General features: G+C 35.6%; 3 protein-coding genes across 4 annotated transcripts; 2 read left to right on the forward strand and 1 right to left on the reverse strand.

Annotated features, from left to right (window-relative positions):
- Positions 1-1,573: 1,573 nt before the first annotated feature.
- Positions 1,574-14,340, reverse strand: crybgx (crystallin beta gamma X). Its single transcript, XM_048184516.1, has 7 exons — positions 14,223-14,340; positions 5,873-5,945; positions 5,369-5,417; positions 4,966-5,087; positions 2,258-2,393; positions 1,950-2,089; positions 1,574-1,822 (listed from the first exon to the last, which is right to left on the reverse strand). Exons 2-7 carry the CDS (start codon positions 5,914-5,916, stop codon positions 1,690-1,692), a joined length of 624 nt encoding a protein of 207 aa, XP_048040473.1. The 5' UTR covers positions 5,917-5,945; positions 14,223-14,340; the 3' UTR covers positions 1,574-1,689.
- lctla (lactase-like a) lies at positions 7,665-14,808 on the forward strand. Of its 2 annotated transcripts, XM_048184513.1 has the most exons (14): positions 7,665-7,799; positions 9,867-10,027; positions 10,115-10,202; positions 10,295-10,404; positions 10,975-11,103; positions 11,382-11,477; positions 11,967-12,021; positions 12,108-12,269; positions 12,385-12,659; positions 12,764-12,890; positions 13,508-13,707; positions 13,844-13,907; positions 14,084-14,157; positions 14,246-14,361. In XM_048184513.1, exons 1-13 carry the CDS (start codon positions 7,673-7,675, stop codon positions 14,155-14,157), a joined length of 1,668 nt encoding a protein of 555 aa, XP_048040470.1. In that variant the 5' UTR covers positions 7,665-7,672; the 3' UTR covers positions 14,246-14,361. The 2 variants fall into 2 exon arrangements, with proteins under 2 accessions (XP_048040470.1, XP_048040469.1); XM_048184512.1 differs by lacking the exon at positions 14,084-14,157 and having other exon boundaries at positions 14,246-14,808.
- Positions 14,809-15,029: 221 nt separating this feature from the next.
- tipin (timeless interacting protein) lies at positions 15,030-20,527 on the forward strand. Its single transcript, XM_048184515.1, has 8 exons — positions 15,030-15,179; positions 17,666-17,817; positions 18,015-18,108; positions 18,226-18,301; positions 18,481-18,603; positions 19,224-19,278; positions 19,371-19,550; positions 19,750-20,527. The coding sequence occupies exons 2-8, from the start codon at positions 17,679-17,681 to the stop codon at positions 19,971-19,973; spliced, it is 891 nt and encodes a 296-aa protein (XP_048040472.1). The 5' UTR covers positions 15,030-15,179; positions 17,666-17,678; the 3' UTR covers positions 19,974-20,527.
- Positions 20,528-21,052: the final 525 nt, after the last annotated feature.

Genomic DNA, 21,052 nt, shown 5'->3' on the forward strand with positions numbered 1-21,052 from the left:
GGTGGTCAATTAGTTTACCATTTCAGCTGTGACCAAATGGTTTACTGGAAAGTAACATAGGATCCTTCCCATTCAACAGGCCTTGCCACCTTCAAGGACAGACTCTGACTGTTTGTTTGTTTGTATGTGTGGTACAGAGGGAAAGAGTTTTGTGATAGACTTCCTACCCTGAGCTCTAAAAAAAACCCCAAAATACTGTGTAGACATTCATATATATATATATATATATATATATATATATATATATATATATATATATATATATATAGCCTATATATGTTAAACTTTTTTTAAACAAGTCAAAAATATAGTGGAAACAGTGATATTGTGGAATATTAAATATTATTACAATTTAATATAACTTTTATTTTAATATATTTAAAATGCAATTTATACATATATTTTTAAATTAGTTTTCAGCAGTCATTACTCCAGTCTTCAGTTTCATATGCTGATTTGGTGCTCAAGAAACATTTCTTATTATTATCAATGTTGAAAACAGCTGTGCTGCTAATATATTTTTGTGGAAACTGTCATTTTTATTTTTATTTTTAAATAATGAATTGTAAATATTCACTTTTTACTTATATTAATTCATATTATAAATGTAATTACATAATATAATATAATATAATATAATATAATATAATATAATATAATATAATATAATATAATATAATATAATACACTAGACTCATGTCTCACACTAATTATTGGATTTCTGGTTATTTTTTAAATCTTTGGAACCATTTAGTCATCTTCTATATTATAAGAGCAACAGTAACTGCAGCACTAATGGGAACAATATCTAGCTAGTTTTATAGTTGTAAATAAAGAGCCAGTAGTTAGCATAATGGTTGTTTATAATCACATAAACCTCTTTTCACTCCTGGCTCTCTCTCATTCCCTGTATGTCCTTCTCTCTGAGACTTAATCCCAAACCAACTTGCATTCTTTCTACCCCTTTTCTGTTTCTGCATGTAAAGGAGGCACTGGTGGGTACCTTCAGGCTGCTGTGGTGACCGTGAGAGATATGTAGCACAATGTCATCATCGGCACGACCGGGCCACAGCAACTGCTACTCCCACGACCCACAGAAATACCTCACCGGCCTTTAGAAAGCACGGCAGCATGTGTCTGTCAGTCCAACACAGAGCTAAAGCCCGTGTGAATTCCTCAACGTATGCTCAAATATACACAGATGAGCTCCACAGCTGCTCTTTAAAGGATTCGGATCATAGAAGAGAGGGCAAAGCCGTGAGCTCACAGTTCCTATTAGCATCCCACGTCTAATGATGCGTCCCATCAGGGCAGTGGGACAAAACCCTGAGTACTGTAGTACCCTGGGAACAATCCTGAATCTGTGCTATGAGACTATCTCAAGATGGTGGTGGCTCTGACATGCCAGGTAACAGAATAACAGACTCAAATGCGCATGATGTGCTTCACCACCAGAGGGCAACACAACACTCATTCTCAAGCTCTTGAGCGGTTGAAGAACTTTTCATCTTTATCATGTCTGATAAATTGTGTAATTACTGTTAGATCATTTAAGCACAAACAACAATATTTGTCTTTTTCATCAGTTTATTACTAAAATAGGTCTTCTGTAGGGTTTGTTTCACTTAGAGCTGGCATGTTGTTTGTATAAAGAGCTGACGGGTGTGAGTGTTTTTCAGGGGATTTTGTTTAGCCGAAGCGGACACGACGAATTGAGCCAACGGTGCTGTTTTGAGCACCCCAGTCAGAGAAGTTGTTGTAGTCCTTCTTCTCCAGGATGTAATGCGCTCCTCTGTAATTTGGCTCCTGGTACGCCACCCAGCTGTTGTCAAGGAAAGAGAGATGGGAAATATAACGTGTATGTTTGCAAAAATATGTACACAATACTGAATATATACAGAAACAGAATAAATATCCGAGTACTTGAACATCAGTGAACTTGTACTCACGTTCCGCCCATTACTCTGATGGAGGACACCCTGTTAAGGCTGTAACGGCTCATCAGGTTTGGGATATCATCATGGAGCTCTGTCTTCTTGCCTGAGAAACCTGTTCTCTCAAACAGCTGTGCACGGGCAGGGTTGGTGTCCTAGCCCATTAAATAGATGCAAAAAAAAAAAAAAAAAAAAAAAAAAATTGAAGATAAAAAAGATTTATGATTTTGGATCATGCCATCACTAGTTGTAATAGTACTTTAATTTTTGGTATTATTGAGTAATACAGATGTATTACAAATGAGTAAATAATAATGTCTCACCTGTTTCACAGCACGAACAGAGGAGATGTGGTCACCCTGAGCACACCACTTATCAGTGCAGTTGTACTCCCCCCTGTCAGACATATCCCACAGATACTGACGCCCTCGGAAGTTCTCATGTTCATATCCTACCCATCTACATATGACATATGATTGGCAAAATGTCATTACATGGGGTGGACGATGCAAAAATTTTATTTGATTTTATTTAGCAAAATATCAACCGAATCAAAATGTGAAGTAATCATTAGATTTATGTTAGTTTAGTGTTGGGGGTAACGCAAGTAACTTGAGTTACATAATCAGATTACTTTTTCGAGTAACTAGTAAAGTAACGCAAGTTACTTTTTCAAATTTATTGACTGACAGCTCTCCATTTTTAAGGGATAGTCCACCCAAAAATGAAAATTCTGTCATCATTTACTCCCCCTCAAGTTGTTCCAAACCTGTATGAATTTATTTGTTCTGCTGAACACAAAGAAAGACATTTGGAAGAAAGTCAGTAATCAGATCTTGCCCCTCATTTACTACTATAGTAGTAAAAATAGTGAGATCTGTTTGGTTACTGACATTCTTCCAAATATCTTCCTTTGTGTTCAGCAGAACAAATAAATTCATACAGGTTTGGAACTACTTGAGGGGGAGTAAATGATGACAGAATTTTCATTTTTGGATGAACTATCCCTTTAGGAGAAATAAAGTGCGGAGGCGTTGTGATGGTTGTTGTAGTTCTAGACTAAATGTGAGCAATTTACTCATCTCGCTTGCACAAAAACATTCAGTATTCCTCAAAATGAATAAAAACAGTGAAATGCAATCTCAGAATTGTATGCAAACCTGTAATAATGAACTATATTAAATTAAACAAATATACTTTATGTATTTAATCTCACTTTATTAACCAGTGTCTTTTCTGCTGACCCATACTAATAAGCAAAAATTATTTTAGATTAAATTAAGAAATAAGAGTGTTGAACTTCCTCCTGTATCATATTCTTCTTTAATCCAGAATGGCAGCACAGCTGAAAGGTTTGTTTGAGCTGCACCCTCTACTGTATAGGTGTAAACAGGGTTGGGCAAAAATACATCAAAATGTATTTTAAAATAAAATACCAAATACCTTAATTTTAAGTGTATCAAAATAAACTACAAAATACAGCAGCCACACCATGAATCAAAATAAACTACTGTATTTTTGTATTTTAAAAATACTAAAAAAAACTTTTACAAGGGAGCATGAAATTTCTTCGCAAAAGAGTAGCATTATAACAACTTTCAACACACAAAGGTATCTAATATGAAAAGACAGCGCTGCTTTACCCCACATACGCTTGAGCAGAAGAAGTGGAAGCGGCGACTGCGACATAATAAAAGTTCAAAGCTGCTGTCGAGACGTGTGTTGCGCTCGTGTCTCATTAGCAATCGCTCCAGCAGCCTCGTTCAGCTCTCACAGCACTCGGCCATGCTCTGCTTCATACTACAGTAATGTTAATAATTTCATCCATGAAAATGATTTCCTCCCGAGTCTCGTCCCGATTCTTTACCACCAGCTGTAGACGTGAAGACAACACCTCCCATAATTCCGTGAAATCAAGGTGTCATCGAGCTACGCCTTTGTTTTGAATAAACGACCTTTAGAGGCGAAAATTTACATATTGTGGCTTTAACAGATTGAATATTCACATATACCTGTGATCTCCTAGATGAAGGTTAGTTTTAAAGTAACCAACAGTTTAATGTTTGCGAATGACACATAATTGTGTCCTAATTAAGTTATTTGGTGTTTGTTAACAAAGGGCCTACTTTGCATCAGCAACACTGACTCAATGACAAACATCATTGATCATTCATAAGACAACTGATGGCACCTGTATTCATAGCAACTAGTTACTAACTAATTAATCATTTGATTGTTAAGCATAAACATAGGGGGCTGCTGCTCGGTATAATAGTTTTCAAGAACATTATGTAAATTGGTAAACTATTTAGCCTAGGCTACCAAAACTTAACATGAACTGTTAAAAATTATCGCAATTTATGCAAAAGATTGATGGAAAGCTGACAGCCTGCATGTTTCTTACTTTCACCACCTTCTTCCATATGGATCAATTTTCTGTTCTGATCTCAACAAGTCTGGGCAAACTACTGAGTAAGCACCAATCAGAGCCCGCAATTTTATGATGTCATCATGTAGACTTCTTAAGTGTTTTACAGTATTTTAAAAATACAAAAATACAAAACACTAAAGTATTTTGATACAAAATACAAAGCCATTTTCATCAACCCTATCAAATACAAATGATAAAATACTATTTTGTATTTGAAATACGTATTTGAAATACATGTATCATAAATACTGCCCATCCCTGGGTGTAAATATGCATTTCCTTCAGCCTGAGGCTTATTCATTTCACTTTTGGTGTGAAAGGGCCCTTACATTTGCCAAAAATAGAACTTTTTTTGTTATAAAAACAAACAAACAAACAAACAAGCCCAGCCCAGGTGAGAAAAAGTTACACAAAAATAATGAAATGCATTACTTTACATAAAAAGCAACCAAGTTAACTAACGCAATTAGTTAGCCTACTTTTTTTAGGGAGTAACGCAATATTGTAATGCATTACTTTTAAAAGTAACTTTCCCCAACACTTGTTAGAATTTTAAAAGGTCAAATAAGGTATTGTGATACAAAACTGTCATGTACTCACGCTCCACTCTCCACCTGGACAGAGTTGCATCTGTCGGGAAAGTTTTTTTCACTCAATTTCTGACAGTCAGAGGTCAGGTCCAGCCGCCGACCTGCAAAGTTCCTCTGCTCGAAAAGGGTCACCTGAAAAACACAACTTAATGTTAAAAAACCCCCCACCTTAATATATACACATTCATTTAAGTATTAAATAAGCACAATAGGATTAATTTTTGGAGCATATGAAAACCTGAATTAAAAACTAGCTACTTTTTCAGCTAATTTTCCAAAAGGCCTTTCCTAAAAACACCACTAAAACTCTATGAGAAGCAATAAAAAGAGTAGCAAACAGTTAACAGACTGATATACTATTCATCAGCACCAAACAGAGCTGTTCAGAGCTAAACATCAAAATAAACTCTTACCCTCCCACTGGACCCGTAGAAGGCACGTTGGAGCACAGACCCCAGCTTGCTAGAGAAAAAAAGTCCAATACTCTTAGCACATTTTCCAACAGAGAACACATAATCAACAACAAGCAATAAAAAAAAAATATGACATGAAAGAAGCCAGTAGAAAACATAGCTTTTGACCCGTTTGGAGTTTCTTTCCAAATGTTTATAACATTTAAATTAAAGTTACATTTTATTTGTTCCATAACAAGCTAAATGTATATTTGTGTATACATTTGTGTACACATAAGCATAACAACAGTATGTTGTTTCAGGGCTTTCCTAACAGTATGGATGTGGTCTGAACTACATGTTTTCTCTTTCACAAAACTGCAATGAGTCACGGATGTTGGTCTGACTTTTATACGTCTTTCTCTGCAAAGATTAATACAGCCCACTTGGGAGGTGCAGATCTGATTGAAACTCGGTCTACGAAATTTGGTGTTGCTCCTGTTTCCGAACGCACCGCAAACATACCTGGTTTGTTGGGCTAGTCCGGGGACCTTAGTAAAGATGTTCATGTCAGCTCGTGGTGGCCACTAAGATGGTCCTTAAATACAGCAGGTACATAGAAACAGGGAGTGCTAGAATGCTCATACTCTTTCTGCTGTTCTCTCTGTAGTCTGTCTGTGTATTGATATGCTAAACACATACAGTTTGCTATGTTTTGTCAAAGCCTTTAGCTATACGTGCATACAGAAATTCAAATGCACACATACAGTACAAAAGCTTAAACATGCACATCAGTAGCACACGCAAGACAACACACATGTTCACATGATAAACCAACATACATTGAACAAATTCTGCTTCATACACACCTAAAGACACAAACATACACATTAAAGAGTGCAGTGCCAACACTTTCTGAAACAATTCAGCATTCTTTCCACAGTTCATTTACAAAGCACGTTGTAACTGTATTTGTGTTTGAACTGGGGCAGCTATACAAAAATATTGAAACAATTTTCACGCAGGAATTACTAGTTATTTCACAAATAATAACAAAGAAACCGCAAGTAACACACTAAATTAAACATGGATCTTTGAAGCAGAAAAATGTACTCCAGTAATCTTTATTTAAACCTTTTACATAAAACAATAACAGCCGTATGTATAATAGAGATCTGCCCAGTGGTAACCAACCATGATTTTATATAATATTGGTCTATTTTGATTATCCTAGTTCAGTCAGAATTGTATTCTAGCACTATTTAAGTTTATTTAACTATTTAATATACTATATACTGAAATATTATTTTATATAATTTATATGTCATATTCTGCACTCTATAAAAGAACATTATGCATTATAACTATATGGTGCTCTTTTATGCATAAACTTGTATTTCTCTTTTGGGGGCCAAAATGCAAATGTTTCACCCACACCAGCATCAACTTGCTTACAGAGTCAAATGTTCAATTCTATAAAACATGTTAGGAGCAGCACTTTTCCCCTCTCAGCCCATTGAATTTGAATAGTGGGTATTTGGGCCTGTGTGTGGCTCCTGAATGGAGCTTGGAACTACTAGATGATTCGCTACTGTTTTGTGCATGCGGGCGCACAGGCACTGGGCAGCTTTGTGAGGGTGAATGAAGTTCAGAAGCTTAGGTAACCTTCTGGCACTTTGGAGTGGATTCCAGTCGAGACAAATGTGAGGCCTGGAGCAGGTATACGTGTATATGTGCTTGAGTGTGAATCTAGATGGAGGGAGAGGGTGAGAGGAGGGAGAGAGAGACACGAGACAGGGCAAAGCTGCTGGTTCCTGTGAACAGAAGGGAGTGTTTTAATCATCTTCTCATCCTCTCTCCTTCAGACAGAAACTCACATCTCCTCTTTTCAGGATAAATACTTTTGAGATGTCTTTCATATTGGCAGCTCTTGACAAACTGACTTATTTTTTGTCTCTGATAGCCTTTTGTATCAGTTTGTCTTATAGCTGGCTGAAATGAGAGTTAATTCATCTGATCTGATCTGGGTTTGGAATTTTTTTTTTTTTTCATTTTCGGCTGATTGCACGTGGATTGTGACAGCTTTTTAGTTTGGGGTGCATCATTGATATGCCTCAGCTGCAGAACTGACCACTCCGAGTATGTTTTCTTATTTTTGAAATGAGGATAACTGATGTAAAGTCTCTCTCTCTCTCTCTATATATATATATTTACGAACAACTGCAAGAATAACATTTTTTCAAAGATGTGCCTGTAAGTAAAAGCAGTCTGTTTTATCTGTACAGGTGTTACTGGTGAAAAACAGACTCCTATGAGAATAAGAGGATGCCACTACACAGTGTGCTGAGGATATGCCACATTCTGCTTCTGGCACCCTGCATTTTTTCTAGCGAAGACTTTGACTGGACCAAGAATGAAAAGGGATCATTTCAGTATGGCACATTTCCTTCAGGTAAAGCATAATTCATAAAAACAAATAACACGTACAAATAACGGCAAATAGATGTTCTTTAAGCTCAAATACTAAAATATACATAATAATATATAAAGAATAGTATATATCTGGTAATCCAGAAAACAATACACTGTAAAAAAAAAGAGAAAAAAGAAAAAAAAAAGTAAAAATAGGGCACAATGTACTGTATAAATATGAAGGAATTTTCCGTATTGTTTTATTACAGGTGTTTTACCGGTATTTTGAATTACACATTGCAATAGATTGTGTTTTAAGGGTTAATGGAAATTTCAGTTAAATTACAGGATAATGTCTTTGCAGAAAATTACCAGTACATATTATGTTTTTATATTTTACAGTGTATGTTCTTTTTCATTATGTTTGCAGCACATAAAAAAATAACACTGTAAACAATAATCCTGTCTTAGTTTAAATAAAATACAATTAAAATAAAAATGTTTTATAAAAAATTATGTATATGACTTTATTGAAATCATTAATTTTCAGAATTATATATATATATATATATATATATATATATATATATATATATATCAATAAAGTTTGGAACCGCTAAGATTTTTAATCTTTTTAAAAGAAGTTTTGAAATATTATTACAATTTAAAATAACTGTGTACTATTTAAATATATTTGACAAAGTAATTTATTCCTGTGATGCAAAGCTGAATTTTCAGTATCGTTACTCCAGTCTTCAGTGTCACATGATCCTTCAGAAATCATTCTAATATGCTGATTTGCTGCTCAATAAACATTTATGATTATTTTCAATGTTGAAAACAGTTGTGTACTTTTTTTTTTTCAGGATTCCTTGATGAATAGAAAGTTCAAAAGAACAGCATTTATCTGAAATACAAAGCTTCTGTAGCATTATACACTACCGTTCAAAAGTTTGGGGTCAGTAAGAATTTTTATTTTTATTTTTTTGAAAAGAAATTAAAGAAATGAATACTTTTATTCAGCAAGGATGCATTAAATCAATCAAAAGTGGCAGTAAAGACAATTATAATGTTACAAAAGATTAGATTTCAGATAAACACTGTTCTTTTGAACTTTCTATTCATCAAATAATCCTGAAAAAAAATATTGTACACAAATATTTTGTACAATTGTACACATTAAATGTTTCTTGAGCAGCAGATCAGCATATTAGAATGATTTCTGAAGGATCATGTGACACTGAAGACTGGAGTAATGATGCTGAAAATTCAGCTTTGCCATCACAGGAATAAATTACTTTGTGAAATATATTCAAATAGAAAACAGTTATTTTAAATTGTAATAATATTTCACAATATTACTGTTTTTACTGTATTTTTAATTAAATAAATGTAGCCTTGGTGAGCAGACGAAACTTCTTTTAAAAACATTAAAAATCTTAGTGGTTCCAAACTTTTGGAATGTACTGTATATATATATATATATATATATATATATATATATATATATATATATATATATATATATATATATACACTGCCCTCCAAAAGTTTGGAAACACCCCTGGCAAATTGTGGTTTTGGATGATATCAGCATAAATACTTATCATTTTTTGGTGCAAATACATTAGAGTAACTTGACATTATCATTGAATACATGAATAATAAATCATTTACTAATCATTTAATAATGGCAATATATACATGTCAAAGTCAGACATGCCCCTTTGCCAGCTGTGATGCCAGGTTTGTAAAAGATTTTTGGGTCAGCACACCTTAATAGCTTCAACAATTGATTGCCAATTAAGTTTAGAATACAATGAACCAATTAGAACCCAGTTTAGGTCAGATAGCTGCTAATGGTGGATATTTTGATGAATCAAAAATTTAAGTTTTTTTCTATGTATAAACTGTTTATGAAATAAAATATGTTTTCGTAGTTTGTGTTGTCCCTTATCAGTGCAAAATTATCACAAATTAAAAAGGATTCATGCCAATATTGTCCAAAACCCCACTTTTCTAGGGTTTTTCCAAACTTTTGGAGGGCAGTGTATATATATATGTAATTTTTATAAAAATAGCAAAGTGTGTATGGATACATTTTCAGGATTCTCTTGGGGCGCTGGCAGCTCAGCATATCAAACAGAAGGAGCATGGGATAAAGATGGAAAAGGAAAGAGCATCTGGGATGTGTTCTCTCACAAGAGAGGGAAAATTGACCGGAATGACACTGGTGACTCATCCTGTGAAGGCTATTATAAAATCAAGGTGCTATGATTTACTTTATCAGAAATACACAGTTATGTACTGTATGTAGACACTTTGGTTCTAAGAGCTTTTTGATGTATGCTTTAGGATGATATCTCACTGATGAGAGACATGAAGCTGAACCACTATCTCTTTTCCATCTCCTGGCCAAGGATTCTGCCCAGTGGGATTAAGAGTAATTCAAATTAATGGCAAAATTAAAAAAAAAGTTTTTTTTGTAATATTTTACAAGAGTCATTACCAAATGTTTTTCTGATTGTCTTTTAGCGGACTACATCAATGAGAAAGGGATAGAACACTACGATAACCTGATTAATATGCTTTTGGAGAACAGAATCACACCGATTGTGACGCTCTACCATTGGGACTTACCTCAGGTAAAACAAAATCCTCACAGAGGAAGACAATAGCTGTGTCTGAAATTGCATACTGTCTAGTGGGTACTACATTTAGTTTGAAATGTACTTTGCGACTAATAAAAAAGTATGTTCTATATAGTATGTACTGTAAATGAGAAGTATGAATGAATTAAACGTACTACATTTGCCATGCTGTCATGTGACATACCAGCACCAGTTGCATGACTTCCTCTCATTCACAAATCCTCTCCTGTGCCCTTATGGGATAATAAAATCTCCATTGGATGCACACTTCAGTATCACACAGGAAGTAGTAGGTCATCTGGGTACTTTTTACTGTTACTGTTTTATGAATACTGTGAATTCACATATTCTACTCACCTCAAATATACTGCTCGTTATCCACCTACAACTAATATTTAGTATGTTAGAAACTGACATGTAGTATGTCAGAGACATCACAGACATTTTTCTGAATATTACATATACTATATACAGTTGTAGGTCAGAGTACACATCTTTCAAAAGAGTATACATTAGAGTAAACTTCAGTTAGATTTAATTTTCAAAATACCTTTGCCTTTACAGGTTCTGGAGGAGAAATATGGAGGTTGGCAAAATGCAAGTATGGTCAACTTCTTCAATGATTTTGCCAACCTGTGCTTTGAGAGATTTGGCAATCGAGTCAAATACTGGATCACCTTCAACAATCCTTGGGTAAGAACTGTAAAAAGTGTCCACTATTACAATTTCCAACTCGCTAAAAGTGTAAATTTTAAGTAACTTGGCCTTTCTCTAGAAATTACACAATATTGAGTAATTCCCAGTCTTTTCTAAGTTATTTTTTTTTTTTTTTTTTTTTTTTTTTTTAATAAAATGAAAACTAGCAACACTTCCTATCAGGGATACTTTGACTTATATGAGAAAAATCTGTTTATTATCTGGTATAAAGACCATTCTTGAACTCACAGTAAAGATTCCTCCCATGTTTCCAGTCTGTTGCAGTGGAGGGTTATGAGACTGGAGAACATGCTCCTGGTCTGAAGATGAGGGGTACTGGTGCCTATAATGCTGCCCACAACATCATTAAGGTGATCAAAATCCACCACAGTCCACTATAGTCTAAAAACCATAATAAATGAGCAACATAATTCATATGCAATCCACTTTGCTGTAGTATCCACCTTATTTTTAACACATTTGTACAGTAACTTGAATGTGCAAAGCTTCCGGTATCAGTTGATATTGCAATTTGGTTGGTAGCGCAAATATTTTTACTGGTTACTGTGCTCTGTTATTCTTCTAGTTATCTATCTATAGTGGCTAATGAATCTGAAGTCTCACACATTCACAGAAAATAGCTTACCTCTGGAAAATAAGGTGGATACTCTAAAGCAGAAACTGCTCTGATTATGGGCACCAGAGGCAAAAATGCTAAATATAAATGATAAAACACAAATGATTATATAAGCATGCATTTAGGGATAGCAAGCTATTCCAAAAATACTTATCAACTATTAAAACCACTGTTCTTCTGATATAAATTTGAAGCTCACTTTTACCCTCTGCTGCACTGACAGGCTCATGCTAAGGTCTGGCACACATACGACGCCCAATGGCGAAACAAACAGAAAGGTAGACAAATTTCAGATACTGAACTCAGCTTTTAACCTGTCAAGGCACAAAGGTCCAAACTGGTATAAGTGTTTCTGCCATTTCAGGTATGGTGGGCATCTCCCTGTCAGCAGACTGGGGAGAACCAGTGGATATCACCAATCAGCGAGATATAGAAGCTGCTGAAAGATATGTTCAGTTCTACCTGGGTTGGTTTGCCACGCCATTCTATAATGGAGACTATCCTCAAATAATGAAAGAATACATAGGTAAGTGGCAAACCGCAAATAAACATAAAAAACAAAAAATTGTTCTACTTATTTAGTTGAGGCTGGTGATAATTTACATGCATATCATCAACATTTTTCTGTTTCATTTCTGCAGGTAAGAAGAGTGCCCAGCAGGGCCTGAGTAGCTCTCGCCTGCCTACTTTCAGCCCCCAAGAGAAAAGTTACGTCAAAGGCACTTGTGACTTCCTGGGCATCAGTCACTTCACCACACGCTACATCACACAAAAGAACTTTCCCTCCAACCGAGGAAACAACTACTTCACTGACCGTGATCTGGCTGAGCTAGTGGACCCACAGTGGCCTGACCCTGGATCAGAGTGGCTCTACTCTGTGCCATGGGGCTTCCGCCGTCTGCTCAGCTATGTAAAGGTACATTTACACATCACATCTCTGTAAACAACTTTGCAACAACTACTTCCAGACGGTAGCCAGTAGTCTGACTAGCACATTGGTGGCTCTTTTTGTATTCTTAGACACAGTATGGAGACCCCATGATATACGTGACAGGAAATGGAGTATCGGAGAAGATTATGTGCACAGAACTGTGTGATGACTGGAGAATGCAGTACTTCAGGGATTACATAAATGAAATGTTTAAAGGTCAGTATCAATAGAGAAATCTATGCCTTCTATTTTTTAAAATACTTTTAGACAAGTGGAGGTCAACAAAGGAGCCAGGGCCACTTTGTATTAAAAATTATTTAATTATTCTCTCCCATTGTTCTTTATGGTTCTATCAAGATAAAAGCAAAAAATCCCATAAATATAACTAATATAAAAAATATAGATAAAAAAAACAAACAAATTCCAATTTTCCTATTTATATAAAGTTACAAAATTAGCTTTATCCTATAGAATTACAAAATGAATAATTAATTAATTTAATATATCCAGTTTCTGTTAATAAAAGAGTTTGAAAACAAGCAGCATTGTCACAGTTAAGTCAAATAAGGTTGAGAACCACTCTCTTTGACTAGATGTAATAAATTGACCCATTCAGCCTGATTCACAAAAACATAGAAAACTTGCAAATCTAAATTTATGGAAACTTGATTACGGATTGACCACGTGAATGCTTTAGGTCCCTAAAATTCAAAAAGCTTCTAAACAATTCTACAGAGCTCCAAATCATTTTGCTCTTCATACACTGATAATAAATAAAACCCATTCAACCAGTGAAAGGAACCTTTTTGTTTTTTTTCTTCTTCTTCATTCAGCGGTTAAAGATGGAGTGAATGTGAAAGGCTACACAGCTTGGTCACTGCTTGACAAGTTTGAGTGGGATGAGGGCTACTCTGAAAGATTTGGCCTGTACTATGTGGATTTTGGGAGCAAAAATAAACAACGCTACCCAAAAGCATCAGTTCAGTACTACAAGCGCATCATCAGCTCGAATGGTTTCCCCAATCAGAGAGAGGTATGACTTCATCAATTTAATGTTTAGTTCATCTTTTCAAGAGTCAAGCATTTTTGTGCAATCTGTGATGAACTTTATATTATGTCTCAGTTCATATCTTATGCCGTTTTTTTATGATGGATAATGTTTGCCACAGATTGAAAGCTGGAAAAGAAAGGCCCTGGAAACATGCACCTCAAGTAATCAGCTCCTTGCAGCAGGTTAGTGTAACTGTTACTGACTTCACTCCCTACAGCCGGCAGTGATCTAGCTGGGGCAAATAAAAGAAAATTCTGTCTAAAATTACATTTTCTATTTATAACTAAGCACAAAATAAAGAGAAAGAAAATTATAACCTAACTTTCTAACAAGAATTTTCTTTTGTTTGCCCTTCCAGCTAGAAGAAAATCCAAGGAAAATAAGGAACATGCAGACATGCCAAAGGTTTGGCCTGTGCATGATGAAGTTTAGGTACAGGGCTGAAATGTTGCTATTTTTAGAGGGTGGCATGTTTCACATGTCTATTTATGACTTACCTGTGTGTTTTTTCCCCCCCCAGATCCACTGATCGGCCACATGGAGATGGTCACAGAGATTGTCATCCCCACTGTGTGCACTCTCTGCATTCTCCTCAGTGCAGTTTTCCTCATGTTTCTGCTGAGAACACGGATATTAAACTGACTGCTTCACATTTACACAACTATATTTTTTCACATTGCATGTGTCCGTGCAGCATTTCTTTTTTTATTGATTATTATTAATAATTATGATATGCAGAGACTCGTTTACATGTACCTTCAAATAAAATGGTCCACAAATGTACTTCTGTGTTCATGAATTGTTGGACCATCCAAACATCTCTCAACAAATTACTCAGAGGATATGTTGAGGTTTGAGTGTTTGAACATGAGGTGAGAAAGAGTTTTTGTTAAAAACTTTTTGAAAGCAATTTTGTAACTCCAACAGCAATGCCATTTCTATGTGACAAACAAGCAAATGATAAACACTATAATAAATGTGTTTGTAAAACTTCAAAACACAAAAATTCAGTGATTCATTCACATTGCAGTATAAGATCCACATGTATGAGACTGTGCTTTCAATAAAGTCTGAAAAACCCTGCTTTATATCTCTTTTTAATATTTTGATATGTCTACATCGGTAACCTCTCGCTAAAACAATCACGACCACAGAAGTGGGAATTATCAAATTTCCTGTAGCAAGTGAAAGCAGCATTAGCTAACTACTCTGCTGCTAAATCGAGTGTTTTATTTTGTTGTGAACATGAGACTTGCCAGAGCTCCTCGCCGGTAGACGTCGCAGTTCTCATCAGTTACACGAGAAACGACGCAACAGAACCGCTGACGTTCGCCGCATCAGAAATGTGATTGGCTGAGGCGAAAGCCGGCGGTAGAAACTTTGGTTCTGCGCTGCATCGACGTCTTCGTGCTGCGGTCGGTGTTGAAGTTTCGTCCTTTGACGGCACATATTCAGTAAGTTCGACAGACCGCACTGATATTCAGCTTTTCACTGAAATTACAGCGACATCGGTTGGGCTTGATATCCAGTCATGGGCGAAACCGAGGGCGTCGTGCGTATTGTTGAATCTTTAGTGTCTGGCGCCAAATTGCTGTGACAGAAACAAAACAACTCTCTTCTAAAACTCTTACATTTTGTCTGCTCAATTCTACAGCTGAACTATCACGGTGTGTGCTGTGAGGTTGGTGAAGTGTTGATGAGTCGATATAGCATAAGAATAACTTCTAATAACTGAATCGTCGTTTTGCACTGTATATGAGAGTCATTCCACGAAACCGGTACGATGTGAGTCCCTCTGACCTTTTTCAGTGTATTTTATCTATGGGGTCACCAAAGTATATTTTTAAAAGCTTTTTGTATTAATTGAAATATCTCCTTTAATAATGTTTAAAAACATGACATACATTTTATCTTCATATTAGAAATTATTTTGTTTTTGTCAGTTGACACCACTTATATTGTCATGTCCCTCAAGGCCTTAATTGAAAGTGTACTTGGGATATGAATAATAAAATGAGAAAAAAGTCCATACATTTTGCCATTCCCATAATATCCATCTGTGCAATCAAGTAAATTCATGATTATTTATTAAAATCACATCATTTAGTTCCGTACCTCAGTAACCCCTCAACCCTGTTACACAAACCATTCTCCCCCATAAAAATAATGAACTGATACTTATGTGACACCATTAATAGGAAGTGACATCTTAGAAGTCTTCTGAACAACATTGTGAGCAGACACAGGCAAGTTACCACCTTCTTTAATAATTATAACTAAATTATGTTGTGAAATTGTGTTTGTCAAGCTTAACAACTCAACCCCATTACATCAATTAAAGATAGAAAACTAGTGAAAAGTATCTTTGTTATTTCAACATTATTCATGATTTCTCAATATCATGCATGCCATGCGCTCTCCATTTATTCACTAGATTTAAAACAGTGGCCAATTTGGGCAAAAAATCACAACCCCATCACAGTCAACCCTGTCGCACCTATATTTTTATTATTATTTTTGTTAAGTTTATGAAAAAGTAACTTAAAGTTAGTTGAATTCTGTCTGAAATGTTCAGAGCAATCATAAGAATACTGAATACTGATTTTAGTTCAAATTCTAAAGTTAAGCCTTTGATAAAAAATGAGGTTGCTGTCACAAAAAGTGCCCATTTCAGGCTTTAGTTTAGCAAAAGTGTGAGATTTTATGTAACTTTTATATTTGCAATTACTGAATTAGTGTAAGGGCCATCTCATTAATGGGAAAATGTTGATTTTTATCGCAAATACATTGTATAATAATATTAAGAGAGCTCCCATAGTGTCCATAACTTAAAATAATGACCAATAATAATAGGGATTTGATTCCTGAGATGGGAAATATGTTTTTCTGGAAGTTAAATATGTCATTAATTTTGTGGGGTGTTCAGAAAAGTAATACATTTTGGTAAAAAAAAAATCTAAAAATGTGTAAGTCCAAATCGTACCGGTTTCGTGGAATGACTCATGCACTTTTCATACTTTTAAACACAGGATGTTTATTATTTTCATAATTTATGAGCCAGTGACACGATTTTTTGCTGTCGATTTGCTCTGACTGTGTCTTCCAAACCAAAATAAGTGTCTTTTCATCACTCCAATAGTTGTTCCACATTTTTAAAAGTTTCAGTCAGATACAGACTAAACACTGTGAATGTTTCTGCGACAGTACAACTAACGTTACATGAATATTTAATAAGATAACTAGTGAATCAGTTTATAATTGGCTCTCTGTTTGTAAACAACTCTCTGCAACATTCTAGCATGGTTTACAGATCCAATATTGTGGTGACATGAGAGATTGCTTCTTACAACTGTACAATAAAAATATTAATAAAGCTAAATAATAGACTGACCACATTTAGAATTAGTTTGACATTTTAGAAATACATGTACATTGTATAAATCATAAAGTAATAACATTTTAATTGGATTGTAATATGAAATTTTAATATAAAATTAATATCTGACCACATAACCCCCAGAAAAAACCCGCTGTTTGTTTATTGGGTCACTTCAATAATGAAATGAAGTGACATGAAGGCCAAGAATGGTAACCCAGACAGAATTTGTTGTCTGCATTTAACCCATCAAAGTTAGTGCACACACATTAGGAGCAGTGAACACACACACACCGTTTCCTACCGGTATTGAGAATTGAACCTGCGACCTCTGGGTTACAAGGCTGATTCTCTAACCATTAGGCCACAACTGCCTGTCATAACAATGTTATGTCATAAATGTAGATTTATTGTTGTACTGTAGGTTCTTTATAATGTCCTCCTGTTCAGAAACGCAAAAGAAAGAAAAAAAAACAGCTGATGTATTTATGTGAATACTGCTGAAAGTAAAATGAAATTGTGTTTATGTTCTAGAATTGATCATATGCTCCTATCTCTCTACAGTAGCCTATGCACCATGATTGATCCATTAGAAAATGGCCTGTTTGACATGCCAGATTATGAGCACACAGAGGACGAGACTTTCCCTCCTTTTCCTCCTCCGTCATCGCCTGGCCGGGGGGAACTTGAGGAGGATCCTTTTGGCAATAGAGAGGGTACGTTTCTTCTTCTTAGTCATTTTAAAATGAACATTGCATTGGGAATTTTTTCCACTTGCTGCTTTGGCGATGTGAGCTGGTCAAATTTGTCATCCTGCTTTTCCATGCTACATAATCCCTGATATTCATACTCTACGTAGTAAAAATGTTTTGAGTTGAATCTGTAAATGAATCCCATTTTGTTGTGTGTTCAGGTGAGGAGGATGGAGAAGTGTCAAAACTAGCGGAAGTGCCAGTGGCAAAAAGACGAACGGTGAAGAGGCCTCGGCCGAAACTGGATGCTAACAGGTACTGCACCAGATGGCAGTTAATTGGTAATTAATTATAATTATTTGTTGATTTTAGCAAACAGAGTATGACTGGATTTCTTCAATATTTACTGTTTCCCTCTCTTCTTTCTTTTAGGTTGATTTCTGAAAAGGGTCTTCCAGCTCTCCGTACCTTATTTGATGATGTAAAGTTCAAAGGCAAAGGACACGAAGTAATGGCTAATCTTTCATTTCGAATTCAGTTGTTTGTGGAATATTGAAATGCTCCTGAATTCTTTGTTAGATGATTACAGATGCTGTTGTTCCAGGAATTTTTTTGTGTTTATAAATTAATCAGAGTGGTGTGTGACTAGTTATCAGTGCTCACCCTCTTCATTCATTTCTGATTCAGACAGAGAATCTGAAACTCCTCATGCAGAAAATGGAGAACTGGGCCCATCGTCTATATCCTAAAATGCAGTTCGAAGAGTTCATTGATAAAGTAGAGGGTCTGGGAAGCAAAAAAGAAGTTCAGGTAAGACTTCTGGCTTTACAATGTGAATGAAAATAAAATAAATAATTTTATATGGAGGAAAAATCAAGCTCATCTAGGAACCGTTCACACAGAATGTGTTCTTACTTTCCATCTGTGCTTTTTTTTTAATTTTATTTTTTATTATTTGTTCTTTTTATTGTTGGCATTATGCCTTTGTTATGACAGGACAGTAGATGCAGTAACAGGAAGTGATAGGAGAGGAGAGAGGGGAATGGAGTAGGGAATAGACAATGAGTTGGGACTCAAACTCGGCTTCCCTGAAGCACTGTTGTGCAAATGTATGCTATCTGACCAATCTGCAATTTTAACTGTTACTCTATGCACACATGCACTAAACAAGTGTCTTAGGCTGTTGTGCCACATCTTGTTGTTTTTATCTTCCTCTGTCACACCATGACTGGCACTTTTTTAATATTGGATGTGTGATTTAGCAATGGTATATGAGTTACCGCACAATTTCTGTTCAGTTAGCGTAAGAACATCCTGTTGTGAACAGGAAGAGTTAACCTCATTTAAAAACAATTAATATGTGATATTTTACATCCTTAATAGAAGTTGTCTCCATCCTTTGTTAATGCTGGACTTTGTTTCTCCTTTAGACATGTCTAAAACGAATTCGATTGGACATGCCAATAACACACGAGGACTACGTTGGTAATGATACTTTTCAACTATTGGCAGTCTTGCACTACTATTGAAAGCAGCAGGTAAAACTGAAGTTTCACTGACTTCCTACTCCCCTCCAGAGGAAGCTGAGGTTCGAGTACGGGAAGAGTCCGATCCAGCTGGAGACGGAGGTTTCCCTGAAGATCCGTTTGTCCATTCTACTCCTGCTCCAGCCTCTCTCACTGAGGAACAACAGCGGCGCATAGAGCTCAACAAACAGCTGGCTCTGGAGAGGAGACTTGCGAAGCAGAAACAGTTAGGTGTGTGGAGTCATGGCATGACATGGCATCGTCATCATCATCATATAATATAAGGGTGTTTGTGTTATGATCATAATGCAAGTTATTTCATTTGCCTCTTGTCCTAGGAAAAACCGACTATTACATTTTTATTAATTTTAAGATTCAACAGCTTCAGTTTCATTTTTGTTTCACTTTTTTTTTTTTTTTTTCCCTCCAGAATCCTCTCAGAATTCCATCCAGGGAGTTGCAGATGAACCATCCACCAGTTCTTCAGGACAGAATATCAGTCAAGAGAATGAGGGCATTCTCGATCAGAGTACCTCAAACCAAACTCCCCTCAAACAAAAGCCAGCTGTACTTCAGAATTCCCCTTTATATGATAAAGAGTGTGCCAGCCCTGTTCCAAATGGCATAGTTGATGATGATAATGATAGCAATTGAACCAATCCTGCCTGTTTGGACAAAGAAGACTACAAATAAATTGAGGGTGTTTGGGGGAGTAGCAGCTGGATCAGTTGAGCTTTTTTACATTTTAACCTTATAAAATCTTCCCAGTCATATGCCAAACATTTTCTGCAGCTCATTGGCATGTTTTGTAATGCCACCCCAGAGATTGATCACCTCTAATGGTCTTCCACACACATTTAGTTCATCTTGCTTTTTGTCATATTATCTTTTATCCTCTGTGAGGATTTTGAAGTATTGTGCTCATATTCAAAACATTTTTCATAATCTCTTCCTCAGGTTCACTGGGAATCACATTCCCTTTTTGCAGATGATCTGAAGTATCACCATTTCCTTAATTGTTAGCTGTAGTTTATTAAAAAGTCCTAATATATGTATGCACGCAATAATGCAGGACTAAAGGGGGGAGGTGGGGATTGAGCCAGTTTGTCATCACAAAACAAATGTTATTGTCAGTTATGTTGGACAGTTCAGTGTTTCAGTGTCAATTTTTGTTTTGATTTTCTGAATAAAAATGTTGATGTAGCACACCCTGGATGTATGATGTAATTTATGCAGTTCTATATATTCAAGTGAGATTTAAGGCTGAAATACACTACACAACTTTTAAAATCTAATCAGATTTTAAAACACAAGAAACCATACACTTGCTGATTTTATAAATGGTTAAAAAGTTAAAACTGCATCATGCACTAAACTACTGAGGGTCACATACTACCAGACTTTCAAGTTTATGTACACAGCGAACTCATGCAGAAATGTGCATCTTGTTGTCAGGAGAGGCATGACAAATGAAAAAGATGTTTTCAAAAATTGTTTAATATCCACCGACTGGAATCAGTCTGAAGCTATAAAAAAAAAAAATCTCGAGTCTGTGCGCATCAAAAAATGTACGCATGTATTATACACTACATGATTTTCTGTGAGATCTGTCGACTCTGACTGCCCAAAATATGCAGATGGGTTCTGACGTTCAGAAACTGGCATCAACTCCAAATCTGGACAAAAGATATGTAGTGTATTCAAGCCTTTACTGGAGATAAGTAAATGTCTCA

Source organism: Megalobrama amblycephala, linkage group LG3 (genome assembly GCF_018812025.1).
Source record: "Megalobrama amblycephala isolate DHTTF-2021 linkage group LG3, ASM1881202v1, whole genome shotgun sequence".
Lineage (NCBI taxonomy): Eukaryota > Metazoa > Chordata > Actinopteri > Cypriniformes > Xenocyprididae > Megalobrama > Megalobrama amblycephala.

Coding starts and splice junctions, on each gene's coding strand:
- crybgx (XM_048184516.1), bottom strand. CDS start 5,916: ATGAACATCTTTACTAAGGTCCCCGGACTAGCCCAACAAACCAG. Junction 2,090..2,257: donor CTGTTCGTGCTGTGAAACAG/GTGAGACATTAT, acceptor TTAATGGGCTAG/GACACCAACCCTGCCCGTGC. Junction 1,823..1,949: donor ATCAGAGTAATGGGCGGAAC/GTGAGTACAAGT, acceptor CCTTGACAACAG/CTGGGTGGCGTACCAGGAGC.
- lctla (XM_048184512.1), top strand. CDS start 7,673: ATGCCACTACACAGTGTGCTGAGGATATGCCACATTCTGCTTCTGGCA. Junction 12,022..12,107: donor ATGGCGAAACAAACAGAAAG/GTAGACAAATTT, acceptor CTGCCATTTCAG/GTATGGTGGGCATCTCCCTG. Junction 12,270..12,384: donor AATAATGAAAGAATACATAG/GTAAGTGGCAAA, acceptor TCATTTCTGCAG/GTAAGAAGAGTGCCCAGCAG.
- tipin (XM_048184515.1), top strand. CDS start 17,679: ATGATTGATCCATTAGAAAATGGCCTGTTTGACATGCCAGATTATGAG. Junction 18,604..19,223: donor GAAGCAAAAAAGAAGTTCAG/GTAAGACTTCTG, acceptor TTTCTCCTTTAG/ACATGTCTAAAACGAATTCG. Junction 19,279..19,370: donor AACACACGAGGACTACGTTG/GTAATGATACTT, acceptor ACTCCCCTCCAG/AGGAAGCTGAGGTTCGAGTA.